The sequence below is a fragment of the Lygodium microphyllum genome, chromosome 24, assembly GCF_053477565.2.
Source record: "Lygodium microphyllum isolate KBCC chromosome 24, Lygodium_microphyllum_v1.1.10, whole genome shotgun sequence".
Classification (NCBI taxonomy): Eukaryota; Viridiplantae; Streptophyta; class Polypodiopsida; order Schizaeales; family Lygodiaceae; genus Lygodium; species Lygodium microphyllum.
In genome coordinates this window covers 23436624-23461339 of record NC_141158.1, presented here as the reverse complement: position 1 = coordinate 23461339, position 24716 = coordinate 23436624, and the positions used below count along the sequence as shown (strand labels likewise).

At 41.6% G+C, this 24716-nt stretch overlaps 1 protein-coding gene across 2 annotated transcripts in view; it reads left to right on the top strand.

Annotated features, from left to right (window-relative positions):
• The first annotated feature begins 3908 nt into the window (after nucleotides 1-3908).
• The window catches only part of LOC148014917 (ATP-dependent zinc metalloprotease FTSH 8, mitochondrial-like), a 44333-nt gene continuing 23525 nt past the window's right edge, over nucleotides 3909-24716 (top strand). Inside the window, exons 1-3 of one of the 2 annotated variants that reach the window (XM_087665266.1) lie at nucleotides 3909-4030; nucleotides 4310-4601; nucleotides 4692-4739. In XM_087665266.1, coding sequence (XP_087521392.1) covers nucleotides 3983-4030; nucleotides 4310-4601; nucleotides 4692-4739 — 388 coding nt within the window. In that variant the 5' untranslated portion in view covers nucleotides 3909-3982. Of the gene's footprint in view, nucleotides 4031-4309; nucleotides 4602-4691; nucleotides 4740-24716 lie in introns of those variants that run through there. The other variant, XM_087665267.1, reaches the window with a different exon arrangement.

The following is a 24716-nucleotide window of genomic DNA, read 5'->3' as shown; positions in this document are numbered from 1 at the left end:
AAGGCATGGATGTATGAATACTTAAAGTATGGATCTAGATAAAAATGTTCTTGGTTCACTAGGTGGATGTATGAATACTTTAAAATAAAAATCAAAAAATGAAAAAAAAAGTGATGACTACATGATCCATCCATCTCTCTCTCTCTCTCCAGCTCATCAATCACCCTCTTTTTTCTCCATCTTCTTTACAAAAAAAGCAACATTTTTGCATTGTGCTTTTTATTGAGAAAAAAAAAACACACATTGATTTTGCCATATGGCAGAGTTTTATTATGGGTTGAGCCTATCTTTCACCCTCATGGGTATTTACTTTGCATATCGATGAAAGATTGCCCTTGAGCTACCTAGTTGGGTATCGAGCCCATCTTTCACCCTCATGGGTATTTACTTCTCACATTGGCAAAAGATTCCCGCTTGAGCTGCCCAAGTGGGTCTTGAACCATAACCTTCACACACGCATGCACATAGGATGTCCAACCAACTGTGATGCTGCTTTGGGGGTTGTTGTTTATTGAGTTTGAATTTTGAAGAATGGTTTAAGGTCAAAAACTAACAAAAATTGGTGATGAGTCTAAGAATCGCTAGCTCAAGTGGTAGCAAAATGGTGTAACAAACCCAAGGTCATGGGCTCCATTCTCGCAAGTAGTAGTGCATCACCTTGTATAATGTATGACTAGCGTTCATGCTAGGCCGCTTCGCGGCCTCGAAGCGGCAAGCGAAGTCGCTCAACAATCCATTTCTCATCTTTTTCTCTCCTCTTTTTCCTCTCTCTCTCTCTCCTCCCCAAATTCTCTATGTCTAATTTTCTCTCTCTCTCTCTCTTTCTTTGCCTTCTATTTTAGTTTATTTTTTTCCTCTCCTGGTTCTCTCTCTCTCTCCTTTTTTTCTCTCCCCGCTTTTCTTCTCTCTCTCTCTCTCCTTTTTTCTCCCCCCTCTCTCCTCTCTTTTCCTTCTCTCTCCCTCTCCTCTTTTTTCCTTTTTTTCTTCTTCTCTCTCTCTCTCTCCCTCTCTTCATTCTCTTTTTAAAAATTTTCTTTTCTTTCTCTCTCTCTCTCTCTCTTTCCTTTTCTTCTCTTTGCACTTTTCTTCTCTCTCTCTCTCTCCTCTCTTTTCCTTCTCTCTTTCTCCTCTATTTTTTATTCTCTCTCTTTTTAAATTTTATCTTTTCTCTCTCTATAATTCTCTCTACGTGTTCTCTCTCTCTTCTTCTTCTTTCACTTTCTTCTTCCCCCTTAATCTCTCTTAAAGTATGCAAATTTTATCTTTTTCTTATATATAATTCTCTCTTTAAATTTATATTCTCTCTCTCTCTCTTCCCCCTCTCTCCTCTCTCCCTTCCTCTCTCACTCAAAAAAATTTAAATTTTAAGAAGAATTTTCTCTTTTCTCTTTTTTTCCATCTCTCTTCTTCTTATTCTTCTTCTTCTCTCTCTCTCTCTCTCTCTCCCCCTCTCCTCTCCTTTCCTTCTCTCTCCTCTTTTTTTCTTCTCTCTTTAAATTTTTTTCTTTTCTTTTTCTTTTAAATTTTGTATTTCCTCTCTATAATTCTCTCTGTGTTCAAATTCTCTCTCTTCTTCTTATTATTTTCTCTCTCCCATTTTCTTCTCTCTGTCTCTGTCTCCCCTCTCTCCTCTTTTTTCCTTTTTTCTTTTCCTCTCTCTCTCTCTCTCTCATTCTATTTCTCTTTGTTCCCTTTCTCTCCTCTTCTTTCTTCTTTGCTCTTTGTATATATATATATATATATATATATCTCCTTATTTTAATTAAAAAATTTCTTTTTTATTTTTATTTTTTTCTTTTTCTTTTAAATTTTATCTTTCCTTTCTCTATAATTCTTTCTCTTCTTCTTATTTTCTCTCTCTCATTTTCTTCTCTTTGTCTCTCTCCACCCCTCTCTCCTCTCTTTTTCTTTTTTATTTCTCTCTCTCTCTCTCTCTTAAATTTCATATTTTCTCTCTCTATAATTCTCTTTCTTTCTTTTAAATTTTATCTTTCATCTCTCTATAATTCTCTCGCTGTGTTCAAATTCTTTCTCTTCTTATTTTCTCTCTCTCATTTTCTTCTCTGTGTCTCTCTCTCCCCCTCTCTTTTCTTCTCTCTCTCTCTCTCTCTCTCTTAAATTTTATATTTCCTCTCTCTATAATTCTCTTTCTCTCTGTTCCCCCCCTCTCTCTCTCCCTCCCTCTCCTCTTCTTTCTTTTTTGCTCTTTGTATATTTCTCTCTCTCTCTCTCTCACTCTCATTTTAATTAAACAAAAAGTTTAATCTCAGAGAGAGAGAGAGAGAGAGAGAGAGAGAGAGAGAGAGAACCTAGGCCCTATGCATGAGAGAGAGGGGGGAGGGGGAGAAAAAATATTTAATTAAAAAAAGACTATTCTCTTTCCTCTTTCTCCCCATTCTCTCTTCGTTTTCTTCTTTTTATCATTCTTCTTCTTCTTCTTCTTCTCTCTCTCTCTTTTATTCTATCTCATTCTCAAAGTGTGTGAAAAACTATGTTTGAAAAATTTTAAATTAAAAAAAACTCTTAAAATGTTTAATTAAAAAGTTTAATATGAGTGAGAGAGAGAGAGAGAGAGAGAGAGAGAGAGAGAGAGAGAGAGAGAGAGAGAACCTAAGCCCTACACATGAGAGAGAGAGGGGGATGGGGGAGGAATTTAATTTTAAAAAAAGGAAATTTTAATTTAAAAAAGGGAGGTGAGGAGGGGAGGCTTTAATGAAAAAAGGGAAGGGGAAAAGAAAATGAGATATTACACGTGAGAAAGAGAGGAGGGGAGGGGGTTTTTGATTAAAGAAAGGAGGTTTGGAAAAGGAGGTAGTTTCGGGAAGCCCTCTGGAGGTTCAGGGCTTTTCGAACCTATAGCTAAACTATGTTCAAATTAAAAAAAACTTTTAAAATGTTTAATTAAAAAAGTTTAATCTAACTGTGAAAGAGAGAGAGAGAGAGAGAGAGAACCTAAGCCCTACACATGAGAGAGAGGGGGATAAATTTAATTAAAAAAAGAAAGGGGTTTTAATTTAAAAAATGGAGGTGAGGAGGGGAGACTTTAATGAAAAAAGGGAAGGGGAAAAGAAAATGAGATATTACACGTGAGAAAGAGAGGAGGGGAGGGGGTTTTTGATTAAAGAAAGGAGGTTTGGAAAATGAGGTAGGTTCGAGAAGCCCTCTGGAGGTTCGGGGCTTTCCGAACTTATAGCTAAACTATGTTCGAATTAAAGAAAACTTTTAAAATATTTAATTAAAAAGTTTAAATTAAAAAGTTTAATTTAACTATGAGAGAGAGAGAGAGAGAGAGAGAGAGAGAGAACCTAAGCCCTACACATGAGAGAGAGGGGGGGAGGGAGGAGGAATTTAATTAAAAAAAGAAGGGGGTTTTAATTTAAAAAAGGGAGGTGAGGAGGGGACACTTTAATGAAAAAAGGGAAGAGAAAAAGAAAATGAGATATTACAAGTGAGAAAGAGAGGAGGGGAGGGGGTTTTTGATTAAAGAAAGGAGGTTTGGAAAAATAGGTAGGTTTGAAAAGCCCTCTAAAGGTTCGAGGCTTTCCGAACCTATAGCTAAAATAATATAGTAATAATATAATAATAAGATAAGATGTAAAAAGTTGATTATAGCTCCACGTGGTTGGTCACCAAGATGGACGTTATACTTTGAACACTTGTGAAATGAGTGGTCAAAGGTTTGGGCACCCGTTAACCACAAGTATCCATGTAAGTCTCGATATTCAATTAATACAAAATCACTTAACCAAAGGTATCGATGTCAAAATTATGTAGCGTCTTAAAAAAAACGGATGATTAGCGCTGCACGTATAACAAAATTGTCACAAAATTGGGCAAAGGTCGCATAATGTTATGGTGGTGTCATTAATTAGCCCTTGTACCCTATAAAACAGATATTTATTAGTAGTACAACAAAACATTGTCGAAAGACATATTTGAGCCCGACGACTAGCTTCATCAGGGAGAAAGCTCCAGGGAGGCCATGTTAAGAACGAAGCAAGCTCAAGCGCGGTCTCTCCTCAGAGCTTCTGTAAGCGATCCGCCATTATTTTTCCCTGCAAAGTCTTGTTTAGGAGACCGCCATTGTTTTTCCCTTCAAAGTCTTCTTTTGGAGAAAATGAACAAGTCTTTTGGCTTTTGATTGACGAGTAGCCTTAATCGGATTGTGAAAGTCACACTATCCAGCATGATTCGTGAACGATTCCGGATTATATCGATGTTTTTTGCAACGCTAGGAAAATCAATCTTTACAGGTATTGTGGATGTTTTGGCATCATGTGTAATTTATTGTTGTTGACCTGGTTTTCAGGTGAAATCATGGCTTCTCGAGGCTCCCTCAGGCCTTTGTTCAGGTGTACAGAGGCCACTCAGTGAGCAAGTTCCTTCACTTTCAAGGTCCATTCTACATTTAACTAAGCGTTGGCACCATTCTGTTGGAAGAATACGGCAGGCAGAACAGCCTGTATGCCCGAGAGATACTTTCTATAACAGGTCATGTCATAAAAGCATTATTCATGGCAATATACTGCATAGACCATATAGGAATGTTACAGTCCCAGGTTTGCTTCAACGCTTCTCAAGTGAGACTACTAAAAAAAGCGGTAATTTGCAATTTCAGGATGAAGTCCGATATTTTTCTAGCACGGTGTCTTTGTTTCCATGAAAACTGACTTCTAATTCGCATCTTGCAGGGTTTGAGAAATTCTACCCGAAAAAAAAAGATAAGCCTCCTAGCAATGGTAATACATATTTCTACATGAATGGTTTCATTTTATTTTTCAAAAGCTCATCATAATATGTACTTTAGTATATTATTAGCACAAGGTCCATAATTTGGCCATTCAGGTAGGTTATGGACTTCTTTGTTTGGCTAGTAACTGTGTACTTATGTGCTCCTACTTAGCTGAATGAGAAGAGTCAGATGACCAATAGCAAAGTTTAAGTGTCGAAGTTAGACTTACACATGTATCGTCCTTAACTCTCCACAACTGCATACCGGTACTGCTGCTTTGTGAATTCTGGTCTGCACTCTGCCTCCTACAATGAGACATAGTGAGCTATGGTTTTGCTGAATTGTGAATCAAAGTGAGTACTAAGTGTGGATAAATTACAAGAAGTAGCACAATGCCAAGCACCATGAAAAAGTTATCATTAGTAACAAAGGTAGACTGTTATTCTATCATAACAACTGACCTAGTTTGGACAGTATCTATGTATTGATTTGATTGTTTGAACCTAAACTGCATATCTTGAGGTGCTTGGGAGGGCTGCCTGGACGTGAGTGGAATCAGGAGGAGGTGTGTGGACCGATTTTGCAAAGGGATCAGCATGAGAAGTGTTGAGAAAGCTTTGTTTTCAGCTTTCGGAGCAGATTTTGCATTTTCTTCACTCTGATGATGAAGAAGCCTCAGAGATTGAGTAGGAAAACTCCTAGCTGGTTTTGTTTTTGGAGTTATGAGGGGAACTACTCTAGAAGTGTAACAAATTCAAGGCTAGAGAAGGGTGTCAAGTGACTTAGACACGGATTTCCAGGCCGTGATGAACCGCAAAGTCCCCATTCTACCTACGCTTCCCTAGGAGCGGAAGCTAGATGGAGAGCATGGAAGGTATGTAGGCCAATTTGGAGTCATATGATCTTGTAGACTCGGTGGCTGAAAAGATTGATTATTCAATAGTCAAGGATCCCGAAACTCTTTCTACTTTTGAGCAAGGTAATTTGGAGAAGGTGCAAGCACATCAGGACAAGTTGGACACTCGTATCGGCTCTTTCATCTTTCTAGTTCAAATTCTCTTGAGGGATTACAATGCCATCTTGGTGGTGCATGCTTTTTGCATAGAGGAGAACCTTAATGTGAATCTAGGGAAGATTGTAGCCATGGTCTCTAATACCTCAATGAGCTAGCTTGCCACCTTAGTACAACAATTCACCTAACAAGGCAATACAATAGAGTAGGTATCCTCCTATGTTTATCTCGAGATCACTTTCTTTCAAGTTCACCACGAGGAGAGATGGAAATTCAAGGATTTGCATCCCTTGTGCCTTGGCTAGAGAGCTATTGCATGCAGTTCTAGTTCTAGGAGCCAAGGACAAAAGCTATAGCATTTGTCATTGTGGTCACCTTGGCCTTGACATTTGGAGATGCTTTCTTGGGGTTTGACCTTCATAATTAATGGTGGAGGATGGAGAGGCCATGAGTTATGATGATCCCTAGGATGCTACTCAAGATTATACAAGTAGAGCTAGCTTTTGTCCCTATGGTGTACATTCAAAGATTATAGGAGCTAACTTGGTGTATATATCCCTAGTTGGGACTAATTGCACTGTAGCTTGCTGCAAGAGTAGTTGTAGGATGATGGTTTGCATAGATTGACACGTGATTGAGGGCGATGCAAAGTGAAAGGCCCGAAGGAAGTGAAAATAAGCAGACTTGTTTGACGAAACTAGGGGTGAAAGGGTATGGTCTTGTGATAGCGCTTGCATAACTTGTGCATACCGAACTCACAAAACAAAACAAAAAACAAAGTGGAATACATACCTAGGATCTCAAAACTCAAACAGACAACCTCATAAAACTTAAAAGAAATTACGCAATTTGATTAATTTAGAATGAATAGAGAGAAACACATGATAGGGCCCAACATCTCCCATGATAGAAGCCATGGTTTGCCCTCCATTTTGGAATCTTGAATTAGATGCTTATATAGCCATACAACAAGTTTGTATATAAAGCAAGTATTGAAATAAATCAAAAGACAAGGTTACATTGGCTCTTGGAGATTGTTGCAGATTCCCAAAATTATTGCATGTAGAATCTTGACAATTGACATCATCATTATGTTTGGAATGTATCAAAGTTCCCATTATGGTCAAGTTTCAAATTTGGATGTTGAGGAAGTGAGAAGTAACCTGTTTTGCATTTGTTATTATCTACATGCTATATGTGAACTTTTGTTGTCTCTTTCCTTTTTTGTTCTTTCCAAGACAAGATGTATGGACTTAAAGTGGCAAGGTTTTGTATGAAGCAAGGATTTGAAAGCTTATGTTATCTCTTAAGGTATTTACTTTACTCTCCAAGGTACTAATATCATTCTCGAAGAAGTCGACAGCTTGTGCATTAACAAATCCAATGTGATAGCTCTATTTTACTTGTGTATAGCGTGCATTTTTCTTGTTTGTCAGCCTCGATAGCCTTTGTTGAGCTAAAATGCATTAGCTTTACTTAAACAACCCCAAAACTTGATTAATTAATGAATAAATCTAGTTTATTTAAAAGAAACGTGATCCTAGAGAGTTTCTGTGTCCCATAAGCACGAACCCACTTGGAAGGGCTCAAACTTTCTATAAATACGTATGTTCCCCTCCATTCAAGAGATAATCTCGTTTTTGCAGGTTTCAGGTGTTTCAGCTTGCTGCCCATACCTTGTTCGCGGAGGACATCTCAGCTGAAGCTGTCCATTGCTGTCTACATCAGTTGGCGCTTGATTTCCAGCCCTCTTGATGCAGTTTGGAGCTGATCCTAGCCAGACGACTGTTGTTCTTGCACAGACCTATTGCCGTACAGCTTGCCACATCATCACAGCTTTGTGTTTGCTTCTTGCAGGCTGTTGCTCGGCTACTCCAGCTGTCGCTTGACAGTTTTTTCTCTTCTCCATCGCCTAGCTTCTACAAGCTATTGCCAGGCAGTTTTGTCTATGTTTGGTAGTTTTCTCTCTCCTGTAGGTTGTCCTGCCTGTGTTTTTAGTATTTCTCTCTCTTGTAGGCTGTCCTGTCTGCGTTTTTAGTCTTTCTCTCTTGTAGCCTGCGTTTTTAGGTTTTCTCTCTCCTTATTACTGTCTGCATCAGATCTAGCTTCTCACTGTTGTGTTTGGTGGTGTTCGACATCTGGAGGCTGCCTTGTTGCGATTCAAGATCCGTTCAGAGTATGACACTCTCCAGCTCATTACCCCTGTCCTAATCCTTGAGATATAAGAGTTTGAGGTTTAGTATTCATTCATTGCATAGTGTGTTTGTTGCACGAGCATTGTATATTCAATAGTTATATCACTTCAGTTATTTTCTGTGTTCATTGTCTCTGAGTCACCCTAATCCTAACTGTGTTTTTTAATCAGTTTGTGCTTTGTCGCACGATTGTTATTTGTGTTTCTGTGTCAGAGTATTTCTTTACATGGTATTAGAGCCTGGTACTCTTTGAGAAACCTAGGCCTTTGATTTAAAAGCTCTCCGCAAAAAGCAAAAACAACAGTAGGTTCAAATGACTTCGAACACATTAACACCAATTTAGTCTCTAGAACAACCTATACGAGAATCGAGCGAGAGTGGGCAGAACAACTTGCTCCACAAAGTTCTGACATGGTGGAAGACACTTCTGACAACACGGAAGAAAAAGACTATATAAGCTTTCCATTGAAGAATATCATGTGATCATGGACTTTAGATGAAAAAAGATTGAGAAGCTTGATTGAAGGATTGTCCTTCAGGAGAAGCTACTCAGTGAAGGTATGCATGAATTTTTCTCTTCAGATGTTCCGCATAATATGATGATATTGTAGGGCCATCGAGACCTCCCTTAGGGTGGGGCCCCCCTGTTGGAGAAAGAGTTTCGGAGTATGTTCCATTCTTTTATCCTCTTTCGTCCATTCCAGTGCAAGGTACTTTAGATTCGTCTTTTGTTCCTTTGTCTTTAACCTCTTTTGCTTTGCAATATACTAGTAGAAATCATAAGGAAGATAGAGTACAATCAGTTGACTATGGAAAAGGTTCTCTTGAGGACCAATTTTTATATATTAACACACATCGTGGGAATTATAAGAAAAAGTCAGGTACCTCTTCTTTTAACCTTCATTCTTTTTAGTTTACTTCTCAAAATCAGAATGAATTTGGTATTCCTATTTCTACATTGCATGGTGCATCATCATCATTATCATTTCATTTTCAATTATTAAATGGTAAAAATGAACAAAATGCACATGCACCTTTCATACCAAAAATTCAAAACCCACCCATGCTACCATATTATTCCGCTGCTTCTCCACTTCCTTTTACACCATTTACATTCCCCTATCAAACACCTCATGTTGCACATCATACTGCACCGAGGGGTTATGGAAACATAGGCACCGCCTTTAGGACCTCATCCTTTCCTCCATTAGGTGGTGTTTCACCTACTTCTCATACACTTTCGGGATCATTGCAACCTGGATATCCCCCCCAATCTCTCCGGAGTGTGGATCAAGTGGTACCATAGCTTGCCTCTATAACATTACCTAGTGGACCTCCTGGTCATGCTGTTGTGACCCAACCAAGCTTTGGACAGGGGTTTCATGTCCTAGTGTCTCCAGTTCCATTGGGACCTTATGGAAGCATTCATGTTTCAGTGTCTCCGCATCAACTGGCACTCATTGGACACTCCTAGCCTATTTTTGACTACCTATCTTTTCCCTCTCATTCTTCCAACCAGACACAACCACCACCACCATCTTACCCTCCACCTCCATCCTATCCCACTTTTCCAACACCTCACGATTCCACTTCATCATCTGCCAAGCATGCTTTTAATAATAAGGCTCATTTTAATGGACCAAACTTCACCACTTGGTCGAACTTGATGAGACATGACCTTGACTTCCAAAACCTATAGGATCTTGTGCAGGGGTTGAAACCCCAACCCGATCTCGTACTTGTTCCATACGAGGTTGTCCACTGATGGAAGGCTAGGAATGCCTCTGCTATTATCAAGTTGATGCAGGGCTTATTGCTCGAGTTTCATTCTTAGCTTCAGCATTTTAACTTAGCGTCAGAGCGATGGATACTCTTGAATGACCGCTATGCCGCTTGAGATAGAACTCATTGTATAAATCTTGACCATGAGCTCCAACTCTTTAAAATCACTGATCGGGATGACTTGAAAGTCAAGCTAGCCGAGTATCGGTGACTTCTTACCGAATTTTCCACTATGGGGACTCCCACATCCCTTGACGATCAAGTCACATTGTTTCTGAACAAACTTCCTAGGAAATACTTCAATTTTGTGGAAGGTATAGTTTCAAAGCCTACCATGCTTATTTTCTACGAATTTGAGTGTTAGCTGTTGCATTATGCACAGTTGCTTGATCAATTTCATATGAACTCTTCCTCAGAGGGGGCTCTTGTTGCTCATTCTCAAATGTCAGTTTCGTCATTGATAAGGGTCCGGATCTGGCTTCGCTGGACAATGTATACCATGTCCCCTAGCTTGGGGTGAACTTGTTATCTATTCAGCAGCTTTGCCGGTTGGGGCGAGCAGCTTTTTTTTATAGCAACCACAGTCAAGATCCTTGACTCTCATATTGGTTTAGTGATTGCTTGTGGTGAGGCACAACCTAATGGCCTTTACCACATGACACTTTCTAATCGAGCCGACAGCCGAGGGCTTTGTGTTCCATAGCTTCTAGGTATTAGTCACATCTCGGGAGCCTATGAACAATGAGCGTCTTTGGCACTTTCGCTTAGGGCATCTTGGTTATGACTCTCTTTATGAGTTATTTTGCCGTCACTTGGTTGAGGGCCTTTTCCGCCTAAAACTAGCTCGGGATGTCTGTAAAGCTTGTGAGCTTGGAAAGTAGTGCCATATCCCATTCCCTCAGCAGTCCATACATCGTACTGAGGAGCCTTTTAGATTGATTCATGTCGATCTTTGTGGGCCGACATCCATTGCTGCCTTTAATATCGCACTATATTTCTTTTTGATAGTGGGTGATCATTCTAGATACATGTGGGCGTACTTCCTCAAGCATAAGTCAGACTTCAAAGTCTTTGGGTGTCGTGCCTGCACACACACATACACATGCGCGCGCGCTTGATAATAAGATAGAAAAGCTCACTCCTCAAGCTGATCTCCTTATTTTTGTCGGATATTCCTTTGAAGCGAAAGTCTATCGTTGATCCTCAAACAAACAAGGTGATCGTTAGGAGGGACGTTGTTTTTGACGAGAGGGATATTGTGCAATCCTTTGCATAGGATGCCGATCCTATTTCTCATTCCACATAATCGGAGATCGTGCCTACTGAGCCTGGTCTACTTCCCACTCCTGACATTATTGGAGATTCTTCATCTCCTAGGCCCCCTCCGCGAGACCCGTTATCTCGTTGGTACCATCAAACCATGCAGGATTCAGGGATCCTACCGCCGGATTCCTCTTTGAAGGGACCTAGAATATTTGCCCGGTTTGCTCTTTAGTCTTCATTTGTGTCGTTGTTTACAACCGATTACATAGCGTATTTTGAGCCGGATATATGGCAGGAGGCTCTTCAGCACCCTCAATGGCGAGAGGCCATGGGGAAGGAGCTAGAGAGTATTGATTAAAATGAGACTTGGACATTGGTGGATCGTCCAAGCCACAAGAAAGTCATCAAAACAATGTGGATTCTCAAGACCAAGCTAAAAGCTGATGGAACTTTAGATAAGTACCAACGATCGCCTTGTTATGCAAGGGTTTCGACAGAAGCATGGCATTAGGATCGCCTTGTTATGCAAGGGTTTCGATAGAAGCATGGCATTGATTTTGAAGAGACCTTTGCTCCTACTGCGCGGTTGACATCTTTCCGGTTGTTTCTCGCGCTAGTTGCTAATCAGGGTTGGCGGATATATTAGATGGATGTCAAGAGTGCCTTCTTGAATGGTTTTTTGGAGGAGAAAGTCTATGTGGAGCAGCCACTGGGCTTTCCTTCAAGGAACTCAAGGGATAAGGTATTCCGCTTGCAGAAAGCTCTTTATGGGTTGAAGCAAGCACCGCGATCTTGGTTCCATAGGATGGATGAGTTCTTACGGACTCATGGATACCATTCTACCCCTTATGACCTGAACTTATATGTTCGATCTACTGTAGAGGGGGTCAACTATGTCCTGCTATACGTTGATGATTTACTCATCACAGGCTTAGATTCTGCTACCCTCGTAGACATCAAGGCCAAGCTTAGTGCTACTTTTGATAGGACAAACCTTGGTTTGTTGTCTTATTTTTTGGGGATGGAGGTAGTTCGTTTTGGGGGATGCATTTTTGTGTCACAGTAGAAGTATGCACTTTAGCTAGTGGAACAACACACTGCGGATCAGACACTGCCAGTGGCCACGCCTCTTGATCCTATTGTCCACTTATCGAAGGATACCCTAGGACAGCCCTTCGATGCACATACCTATCGCTCTGTTGTAGGAAAACTTCTTTGGTTAATTCATACTAGGTTTGATTTAGCTTACTTAGTCAACATACTGAGTTAGTATTTTACAGCACCTAGGATGCCACATTGGATTGCATGTCTTCGTGTGTTGCGTTATTTGGAGTGTGCTTATTCTCATGGCTTGACATATGGTTTTGGTTTATGTTTGTAGGGGTACATTGATTTTGATTGGGCAGGAGATCCTGATACCCGGCGTTCTCACGGTGGCTACCTTTTTACCTTGGGCACGGCTCCCATTTCTTGGTTAAGCCGTAAGCAGGAGATGGTGACGGTGATGGCTTCCACGGCCGAGGTTGAGTACCGGGCTCTCTTCAATGGCACCATCGAGGCCATCTACCTGAGGAGTTTACTGGCGGCACTTCATTTTCCATGCGACTCTTCCACTGTCGTCTACTGCGACAACCAGAGCGCCATTGCCCTTGCGGGCAATTCGATCATTACACCACGGACGGGGCATGTAGGAGTCTATTTCCATTTTTCCAAAGAGTAGGTTGAGCTAGGTACCATCCGCCTAGAGTTTGTGGCTACATTCGACAATTTTGCAGATATTTTGACCAAAGCAATCAGCCGACTAGTTCTCTAGTACCTATTACCCAAGATCTGTTTGGGTATACCCCCCCCTACTTCTGCTTGATGGGGAGAGGGTGCTTATCTCTTGCTTTCCCTTCTAGTTTAAGAGGGGACGACTTCTACTCTTATAGTGACAATGATGATGCTTGCTGCTTTTAGACATTCATTCATGTATTGTATTATAGACATTTGAAACTTCATTGGCATTGTCAAGATGACCTGATTGTAAAAGGATGCTTGGGCAAGTGAATAATTCTCCTGCGAGGGCACTGTCCAAGTGGCACCGTTGCATTGCATCTTGCGTGGACATGACATCTTGCATTACCCTTTGCATTACCCCATGTATAGGTTTAGCATCCATCACCCTTTGCATTACCCCATGTATAGGTTTAGCATCCATCTTTGTAGCATCCATCTTTGTGGCCTACCAAGCCCTACGCGATCCTAGAGAGTTTCTGTGTCCCATAAGCACAAACCTGCTTGGGAGGGCCCAAACTTTCTATAAAGATGTATGATGCCCTCCATTCAAGAGATAATCTCGTTTTTGCAGATTTTAGGTGTTTCAGCTTGCCGACCACACCCTGTTTGTGGAGGACATCTTAATTGAAGCTGTCCATTGCTGTCTACATCAGTTGGCGCTTGACTTCCAACCCTCTTCATGCAGTTTGGAGCTGATTCTAGCTAGGCGACCGTTATTCTTGAACAGACCTGTTGCCGTACATCCTGCCACGTCATCATAGCCCTGCGATTGCTTTCTACAGGCTGTTGCCCAGTTGTTGCAATTGTTGTTTGGTAGTTTTCTCTCTCCTCGAGTTGTCGCCCAGCTCCTACAGGCTGTCGCTAGGCTGTTTTGCCTGCGTTTGGCAGTTTTCTCTCTCCTACAGACTGTCTTGCCTACGTTTTTAGTTTTTCTCTCTCATCACTGCTATCTGCATTAGATCCAACTTCTCACTATTGTGTTTGATGGTGTTCGACATTTGGAGGTTGCCTTGTTACGATTCAGGATCCGTTTAGAGTATGACACACTCTCCAGCTCATTACCCTTGCCCTGATTATTTAGATATAAGAGTTTGAGGTTTAGTATTCATTCACTGCATAGTGTGTTTGCTGCATGAGCATTGTATATTCAATAGTTATATCACTTCAGTTATTTTTTGTGTTCATTGTCTATGAGTTACCCTAACCCTAAGTGTGTTCTTCAATCAGTCTGTGCTTTATCGTACGACTGTTATTTGTGTTTCTGTGTCAAGGTATTTCTTTACAGCCTCCTCTACCCTACACATATGTTTAACAAATTTGCATGACATTATATTATTAAAATATTCTTAGCCTCTAGCCTGAATCAGCATTAGCCTTATAAACAAACTCTTGTTCACGTGTAGCCTTTTTACAAAGCACAAATTTGGGGATTTTCGTAGCCAACATCAATTTCTACCAAATTTCTTCAAAAATTTTAGGGCTTTTGCTTAAAAACCCCAAAATTCACCAAAATTTTAGAATTTTCCCATGTGGACATACTTGATGAAGCATGTCTTAGTTGGTAAGCAACTTTGGGGTTATGTATGTGGTTTAGAGGTTAGGCATGTAGGCCTGGCGACATAAAATGCCATAGGTTCATCTAGCTCATCCACTATCACTAGTAGATGCACCTGCCACTGTAGATTAGTTGAGATGGGATGGGTGTGATGCCCAAGCTCATGCTTTGATTGCACTCTTATGCAAACGATAGGTTATACTGCATATTTGGTTGTGCACAACGGCCAAGGATGCTTGGGATAAGCTTGCTTCGTTTTATCAAGTGTGTAATGAGACTTGTGTAGCCTATTTGTGCAAATAGCTTGAGATGGAGCACATGCTAAGAGTGATTAAGTGTATGCGTACATTACACGTGTCAGAACAGAGCAGCTTGCAAATATTGATGAAAGAATTTTTGATGCTTCTTTTGTTTTTACACTCTTGGCTGGCTTACTTGATACTTATTAGAGTTTCGTAATTATACTTAGCTTACGTGCAAAAGGAGATGTTAAGGCATACACATTTGATGCAAGATTGAAACACAAAGACTTAGAGAGAGACGTCTAAGTAAAACTCGAACCCTAAACGAAAAAGGCAAAATGCAAAAACTCAAAACTCAAAGATAGAGAGAAGAAACTTTGAAGTGAATGAAGCTACTTCCAAAGTTTTGGCTTACTGCTATTATGTGTGTAGTGTATACGCTGAATTGTAGCCCCACTAAAGCATTGATTGAATGCATGTGTTATGAGGCTTGGAACGACCAGAAACGAGTGGTGTCACGTATTCCTATCTTTGGTTGTTTGTCATATGCTTTGGTGCCACATCCATGAAGACATCAATTTCAAAACAAGACTGCCAAATGCATTTTTATTGGTTACAATCCAAGAAGTAAAGGGTACTGCTTTTGTACCAACCCTCCATGAACAAGATTTTTGTTAGTAGAGATGTGGTATTCATTGAACATGTTGGTCAGCCCTTCATGGACTGCAAAATTCAGCCCAATGTGGGGCCTATGGACATTTGACAGTTTGTCGCCATTGTTTTGGCAAAGTGCACCCGATTTTGGTTAATTTCAGCAATCTGCAGCAAACACATGCTAAACAACAACTTGATTTTCAACCCATTGATTGAGACATTGTTGATGACGAAGTGGCTGATGAGAGGGTTGCTATTTGGAAAGCTAAAATAGTCCCTAGATGGCTGCTAGATACATTACGAGACAACAAATAGTTTGTTTCACTTTCCGGTAGAACTAGAGCAGCCACTAGCCATGCATAGGGTAACTTGGTTGCGTAGGCACTCGTAGCTACTGTATGCAATGAGGAATTTGTCTCTTTACATGATGCTTTATAGAATGAGCATTGGATGGCCTACTGTAGTCATAAATGGACTCTTTTCATAAAAATGGCACATGGGAGTTATGTGACTTGCTTGTTGGTGCAAGCGTGCTATACAGACAAAATGGATTTACAATTTAAAGTGCAGATCGTAGCATTGATTACTATAAGGCACGTCTTGATGCCAAAGGGTATGCCCAACATCATGGGATTGACTATGAGGATATGTTTGCACCCATTTACGTATGACCACCATTTGTAGTGTCATTGCTTTGGCTGCTCATTTAGATTGGCATGTGCATTAGTTGAATGTGAAGACTTTTCCTCTAAATGGTGATATAGGAGATTTATATCACATGGCATCTTGGCTTTGTTTAAAAAGGCTCAGAAAGCAAAGTGCGCCGGTTGCATAAGGCCGTTTATGGTTTGAAGTAGGCACCTTAGGTATGGTACGAAAATATACATCTATATTTGATTGCTCTTGGCTTTAAAAATTCACACATTGAAAGCATGCTTTATGTTCGCAGAAGATGGGGTTAATCTCTTGATTCTCATTCTTTATGTGGATGATATGTTATTGATTGGTGTCATGAGGATGTGAAATTTTATTGCTTTGCTTAGCATCTGACTAAAAGCTAATCAAATGTGCTAATGGACTTGCACATGTGAGGTGCAAGTTAATTGTTTCATAGTGTGGGATCCAAGATCTTGAGATATCAGTTGGTGCGAAAGGCAAAAGTTGTAATAAGTTATGCCTGACAGGTACTAGTTGGTACTTGGTGTTTGATTTGGGCCCAGACCAATTTATTGGTAAGTAATGTCAGTGGTGACATTAGAGACTAGGATTTAATTAATTAATTAATGCTAGTTTGATGGTCAATAATTGCTTAGGGATACTTGGAAGACAAATTGGCATAGTTAATTTAATTATTGGTTGGTGAAATTGATTTTCTAAGCACTAGAATAATTATGAAATTAAATTTTCAACATTATCCAGCTTATTAAATTACATTTACAGCATGGGCAAGTTTTGCCAAGTGGTAGCCCTTATCCCATTTTTCAGCATTATCCAGCTTATTAAATCAAGTTTGAAGGGATAGCAATCTTTTTGGTGGTTTTAAGTTGTAGGTGATAGCTTTCAATGGTTGTTTGAGGAGAGCAATAATAGCTTTTTAGCATTTCTCACGATAAAACTTTGAAATTTCTCTCTTTGCAACATTCTCTCTCATCCGCTAGCCATCTCTCAAGTCATCTTAGCATTTCCCAGTAGTTTGAGCCATCAAAGGAAGATATTTCAGTTAATCTCTACTATAAATCCTAATTTACAGCAAAAATCAGGTTTTTGACACTCGCATTGGGATGCATGCTCGAAATTGAGGGCCTAGGACTTGAATTCTAGTAATTGAAATCGAGAAATTTCAAGGAGATTCAAGAGGCCAGCCAGCTAATATCAGATTTGGAGCTGAATTTGTCTTTCAAGGAGTAGGGTGAAGGCCAATCTCCAAGCAAACCAAGGGGCAAATTGGTTTGGAGGCTTGTTGTTAGTTTTAACGGTAAGTGACACTTGGATTAGCAGAGGAGATTAGAGGATCTCCGTAAGAGAGGTTTTTTCCCCCAGTCACATTATTCTTCATCTGTGTATTTATGTCACACATTTTGGTCACTTACTGTATATTACACACATTTGTGTGTGAACACACTTTAAGTCATGTACACAACCCTAAAGTCTAAGGGTTGTACTTTGTACTTTGGATCTCACTTTTCAATCAATCAGGTGTCGAGCAATGACCACACTCTTTCTCTATTGTCGTGCACACTCTTTCAAGTTGAGCTGCTGTTCATCTCCTCCAACATTTGGTATTAGAGCCACCTTGATTGCCACCTTGCAGTTTGCCATTGCTCCACAGCCAACTTGGCTGCCACCCTGTAGTCTGTCGCCACCCACCCACCAGCTCACAGCACCAGCCACGCCCGCCAGCCTGCCAGTTCTGCAGCAGCTTCGCTTGCCAAATCTGAGCCAGCTTCTCCTGCCAGTCCTGTGACAGCTCCACTAGCTATTTCATGAGCTCCACCCTGCCATGTCACCTTGGTTCCTGTGCAGTAACGGTCTGCGGTGGTCGACTGCCACATTAGCAACTTTCGGGCTCTGCAGTCATTGTCTGTAAATCTGAACAGTCCTAGTTTGCAACTCCATCGGCTGATGTATGTACATTTTATTATTTTATTCAGAATTTCAGAGCCAAGGCAAAGGGATTTTGCAAGGAAAGGTCGATTTTTGCTTCAACAAGTGCTTCAATGCACAAATTGCGGAAATTTGCAGGCATTTGGGTCAGCAAATTTGGGGCTTTTGTGTCTTGGCAGATATTGGCACATGTATTGTGGTTTCAATCTGAAATTGGCTGAAATTACACACATTGGAGGGTCAAATTTTGGGGCTTTTTGTGTTTTTAGTGCCTGCTGAGCACTCTTATTGCATTGGACGGCATGTTGCTTGCTGAAATCTGAAAAATTTCAGCACATTGAGGCAGTAGTGGTCAAGTGTAACACGATTTAATTGACTATAGCTTGGCATTTGCTGTAATTTCTGGAAATTTGAGGATTTCCATGTCAGCCACCTTTTATTATCACTCTCGTGCATTTGAAAGAGTGACATTTATCATGGCAAATCAAGGATAGAGCGATGTCTTCACTTATGTATCAAAAGAGGATAGATTGGATGGCAACAACTATTCTTTGTGGTCCTTCATGATGAAGAATGTGCTTGTTGCAAAAAATCTCTGGGATTATGTCAATGGGGAAGAAGTACATCCTGGTGATTTGGCTCTTGCAACTTCTTCAAAAGGAGGTTGTGGTCAAAGGCAAGTTTCCGTTCAGCCACCACCCCAAAGAACAACTGCACAGAAGGCTTGGAATACTAGGGATGCCCAAGCATTGTCACTTATTGCATTGGCAGCTCAGCGGTCAATGATCTCGCATATCTGTTCTGTTGCTACTTCATGAGTAGCATGGCTTAGAATTTGAATATATGTTTGCTGGAAAAAATGATACTCGCATTTCTTTTTGAAGGAGGAGCTTGAAAATGTGAAGATGGAAGAAGGTGATGTTATAAAAGATACCTTGAAAAAAATTCAGGACTTGTGTGAGCAATTGATGAATGTAGATGAGTTTTATTCTGATGTTGAGATGATTTCTATGACTTTGAACTCTTTGCCACCTTCTTATTTGGCCTTTTGTGCGGCATTGAATCTTACAATGTGGGTTTCTATGCAGCCACTTATTTTTCTTCAGTTGATTAGCTTATTGCTGCAAGAAGAATAAACAAGGAAGAACAGTGGGGTGGACGTTGTAGCTTTCTAAACAAGCTTTTATGGCAAGATAAAAGGGGAAGGACAATCAATTCAAGAATGCTCCATAGAGTTTTGAAAGTTTTGAAACTTCATAGAACAAGAAGAAGCAAGGGGGCACACAAGCCAAGAAAGACAAGTGTCATTATTGTAAAAAGCTAGGTCATTATATCACATAATGCAAGAAATGCATTACCAAGGAGAAAAAGGAGTCGTTTAGGATAGTAGTGTCAGAGTGCAGCGATGCGGAAGCGTAGGACAAAGATTGAGAGAGAGTGAACACAGAGAGGAGAGAGAGAGAGAGAAAAGGAGACAGTGTAAACGCAGAAAATCTGCGATGTAGTATGCTGTATAAGAGTGTAGAAATACACAAGGGGACAGAGAAAATATCTGCGTATGTCTCCGACTTGATGACCTTGATCTCCGTCAGCCCGAGCACTGTCCTTCTCAGGCAATAGATCTCAAGATCAGAATCTGAAATAATGAATGTTGGAGTGTCCACAAAGCCGACTATAAATAGCCGAAAAAATAGGAATTCCTAGCACCAGGTCGGCTACAACCGATTACAGGAAAACTGGCCCACTGCACAGCCCTGTTGACGTGGCATCTTGTTGTATTGTGCTGACGTGTCTACCTGTTGCCGTACGCTGTTGATGTGGCATCCATACAACTCTGCTGTCCGACTGGCCGAGTGTCCAAGAAATGACACTGGCTAATATCCCCTCTTAGATCCTGGACAAGTAAAAAGACTGAGGGAGCGAGAATGTTGTCGAAGAAGAGCCTGGGGAAGCGCCTTTGTAAACAAATCTGCAAGATTATCCACCGTCTTACAATACTCCACATCAATGGTCCTATCTAGAAGCTTCTCCCGAATGAAGTGATACTGGATCTCAATGTGCTTCGTCCAGGCATGGAATACTGGATTCCGTACGAAGGCAATGCAACTCTCATTGTCGCACTGCAGAAGAGTAGGACAAGATTGAGGGCAGCCAAGCTCCTCCAACAATCTTCGAAGCCACACAACCTCACATGTGGTGGAAGACGCAGCCCGATACTTCGCCTTAGTAGAAGAAAGGGCTATCATGGGCTGCTTCTTACTTCTCCAAGAGAGAACACCTGCACCCAAGGTAAAACAATAGCCTGTAGTAGACCGTCAGTGGTCCACATCGCCAGCCCAATCCGAGTCACTCCAACTTGCAAGAACTAGATCTGAAGCATCTGTACATGCGGGATAAGAAATTCCTAAGGCAGAGGTTCCCCTCAAATACAGAAGAATCTGCAGGGCAACTTGCCAATGCACCTGTTTGGGTTCCGTCGTGAACCCTGCCAAAAGACCCACAACAAAACAAAGATCAATACGAGTGTTGAGAAGCCAAATCAAGGATCCAATCAACTGACGGTAGCAGGAAGCATCCATCACGGGAGAATCTGAGTGTGAAGTGGCCTTTCAATTCGGATCCATAGGAGTAGTAATGGGCCGACAAGTCTCCATCTCAAAAGACACCAAGAGCTCCTGAATGTACCTTTGCTGAGAGAAGAAAATCCCCCTTTGAGACTGATAAACCTCGTGACCTAAGAAGAAATGAAGAAGCCCTAAATCCGTCATCTCGAATGCCCGATGTAAAGGTGTCTTGGTCTCTCGGACCTTTTGTACATGATCCCTCGTCAAAATCAAAGCATCAACATATAACACAAACAACACACAACTAACCATGGAAGTTTGCACATAAAGCTGCAGATCGGCCTTGGAGTGCGAATATCCCAACTTCAATTGAAGAAACAAGTCAATCTTCTCATTCCATGGACGCGGAGCTTGCTTGAGGCCATACAAGGCCTTCTTTAACTTGTAAACTTTTCCATCCGAGGATCCAAAGCCAGGAGGTTGCTCAACATAGATCTTCTCTTGCAAGTCACCATTAAGAAATGCCGACTTCACATCCAACTGATAAACATGCCATCTCCTATGGCTAGCCAAGGCAAGAACAGCTCGAATAGTCGCCATACAAGCAGTGGGGGTAAAAGTATCATGGAAATCAATACCTGGGCGTTGAGTAAAACCTTTAGCAACAAGGCGAGCCTTGTGCTTGTCCAAAGAACCATCGCTAAGGTACTTGGTCTTGAAGACCCACTTGACACCAATCACCTTATTGTGAGAGGGACGAGGCACAAGAGACCAAGTGCCATTCCTCTCAATAGCCTCCAACTCGGCTTCCATGGCCTTTCGCCAACGATCAGATTGCAAAGCCTCATTCACTGAAGTAGGCTCTCGATCCTGCATAATGGCCTTTCGCCAACGATCAAACTGCAAAGCCTCATTCACTAAAGTAGGCTCTCGATCTTGCATAACACGGGTCAGCAAACAATAGTTGGAGCAGACAAGCTCCGAAGAATGTGTCTGGTTCCTCTGTGACCTCTGCGGTTCATCTTGCGGTTCCCACTCCTCAGGTATCCCCTCGATCCTTGAATCTCGGAGTGTGTCACGGGCCCAACAAGGAGGACGAACCTCTCCCCGTCGCTCTCCATTTGCTGAAGACTCAAAAACATCCACCGGCGGAAGCTCCTCGGGGGTGGTCGGTGGAAGAGAAGACTCTGAATCAGAAGAAGAATCTCTATCAAAAGGCTCTGGCTCCAAAGGAACTGTCTTGAGAGCCCAAAACTCCCTTGGATCTCCAAGGAGGGGGTGCTCCTCACCCCCCTCTATGGTCGAAACTTCCACGAACCGCACATCTCGGCTCGTGTAGACATCTCGCTTAACGGGATCAAACAAACGATAACCTTGGGACTGGGAGCTATAGCCAATAAACCCCTGTCGTCGGGAAGCCGCCTCGAACTTATCACGCTGCGTATTCGGAATGTGCACATAAGCATCACACCCAAAGATCCTGAAATAAGAGACATCAGGCTTAGTTCCGAAGTAAGCCTCAAAAGGTGTCATCCTGTCAATAGCCGAAGTGGGAGATCGATTGAGGATGTGAACTGCGGTAGCCACTGTCATGAGGATGTGAAAATTTGATGCTTTGTTTATGTTTAATTGACATTTGATTAAAGGATTAATCAAATGTGCAATTAAGAGATGCACATGTGAGGTGCAAGCTACTTTTTCACAATTGAAGGCCAAAGGAATCTGTGAAAAAGATGGGTGTCAAAGGCAAAAGTTGTAACAAGTTACACTTGTTAAATTCTAGGTGAATTTGGTGTCAGTTTGCCCTTAGGACCATTAATTGGCCATTAAGTGTCAGTGGTGACACTAGGGACTTGGCATTAATTAATGGATTAATCCTTGTCCAAGGGTCATGCATGGGACCACTTTGGGTTGCAAATGGCCTAGCCAATTAATTTTTGGATAGGCAAGGTCAATTTTCTGGGTATGGATTAAGGGTTGAATTAAATTTTTTAATTAATTAATTCTGAAAATTAATTAAATGGCTGGAAATTGCTGAAAATGGATTAAGATAGCTGGCACTTGGCAAAACTTTCCCATGCAAGTGGGGGAAAGGCTAAATAGGGCTGAAGGGAGAGGGAAATCTCGTTTTTTCATTTTGGAGCTGTTGGGAAGAGGTGTTGGATTGCTGCTGCCAGCTTTTGGAGCCATTTCCCAGCTATTGGAGATCATTTTGGTGATGGAGATTTTGCATATTCTTGACCTTGGGAAGCTGACAATTGTTGTTGATGCACTTTCTCTTGAAGATCAGTCTCTGATGCTCCTATTGTTGTGGGTGCATCCGTTTGGGGCTGGTACAGCAGGGCAGCAACTGATTTTGATCAATTTTTCGCAACAAATCTCAAAATTTTCTCTCTTTACAGCATTCTCTCATCTCCTTCAGCCTATGCTCAGCCATTCTCAGTAATTCCCAGCCAATCAGAGGAGATCTCAACCATTTTTGGTGGACTGATCTGTAATTTCTGCAGTAAACCCTAATTTACAACAGAAATTAGGGTTTAGCAGCCACCTTGGGATCCGTGACAGAGATTGAAGGCTCAAGGGACTGAAATCAGCTGCTGATAATTGAAGATTATCAAGGGATCTCAGGAGCGAGCCCATCTTGAATTGATTTGGGGCAGCATTTGGCCAGCCAAGGGTCAAATTGGAGAAGAAGAAGTCCTGGGTGAATCACGGGGCAAATGACCCAAAAAGGCTTGTTGGTCATTTATGACAGCAAGAGCAATTGGTTAGCAGGAGGAGATTGAAGGATCTCAAGTTGTACTCCTTCCAATTGAATGAAAGCTAAAGAAATACCGTAAGGGGCGCCAATTTTGGGGCCAACAGGGTGTCTACTGTGCAAGAATGTTATGGTAAAGTGTGTATTTCATTTTATGTGCATTTATTTATTGCTGTAATTAACTCTTAAATCAGGTTATCACCACCCATTCCAAGAAGGAAGGCTGATTTCAGCCACTGCCTCGGCCCACAAAAACTGAGGTGTTTGTCGGTGATCCATCATGGTGCGTGCCACACACTTCGGTTCTTCCGCTCCAAAATGCCATTCTCCTGGGGAGTGTTAGTGTTAGCAATCTGCTGGCAAATGCCCCTATCTACACAAAAACGATCAAACTCATTAGACATAAATTCACCTCCCTTGTTTGAATGCAAGGTCTTCAGTCGCCGGCCAGAACGGTTCTCCTCAAAGAGAAGCCAATCCTTGAAGTGAGAGAAAGTCTCCGACTTCAAGGTCAAGAAATAGGCCCAAGTCATCCTGCTGTCATCTACGATCAACATAAAGTACAAGCTCCCCTTCAGGGACTTGGTCCTCATCAGGCCACAAAGATCCGTAGATACAAGCTCCATGGGTGAAGTAGACCGCCTAGAAGCTTTGTTGGGAATCGCATCTCGATGCAGTTTCCCATGAATGTAGGAGACACATGGTTGGTGGCTTACCACTATGTCCAGCAAGCCTCAGACAAACGACCCTTGCGATGCCTTCCGAAGGTACTCGTAGTTTAGGTGGCCAAACCGAGTATGCCATAGCTCGGATTGTGTCTGAGAAGTAAGAAGAAGAGAAGTAAGAGCTGAAAAAGATTTCAATTTGTAGACTCCATTCTCCTCATACCTTGCAGAGAGAACCTTCCTCGATCCATGATCAAGGACCCAAACAATATCACTGTCAAACTCCACCAAGAGGCCAAGAGCACAAATCTTATGGACCGAAAGTAAATGATACCCCAAACTTGGCACATGCAACACCTCAAAGGTGTAGGTACCACCACGTCCATTTGGAATAAGCTACATCTCACCCCGTGCAGTAATAGACACAGAAGAGCTGTCTCCAATGAGAATCTACCCATGCGAAGGCTGCAAATGGGCAACACTAACGGAAGGAGTCATGTGTTGTGAGGCACCTTTGTCCACAATCCACTCTCGAGCCTGGGGAGTTGTCATCGCAGCATCAAAAGTTGGTGGTGTAGAGTCCTCAATGATTGCTAAGTGTAGAAAAGGAGCTGATGAGGGTGCAGCCACCGCTCCAGAGTCCTTCGTGTCCTTCTTCTTGGTATCCTTCTTGTCTTTGTCGGGGCAATCCTTCTTCCAATGATTGGTCTTTTCACAAATATGGCAAGTCGATTCCTTCTCCTTGTCCTCTTGGATTTGTTGTCCTCCTTTTTCTTTTCCTCTTCTTCTGAGAGGCTTGACCAACCAATGCCTCCGATTTGGAAGCATTCTGTCCCTTCAATTGTTCCTCCTGGTCCAAGACCATAGGAACCAACTCTTCCCACCAAAGAGTTGACTTCCGCCCTGAAGTA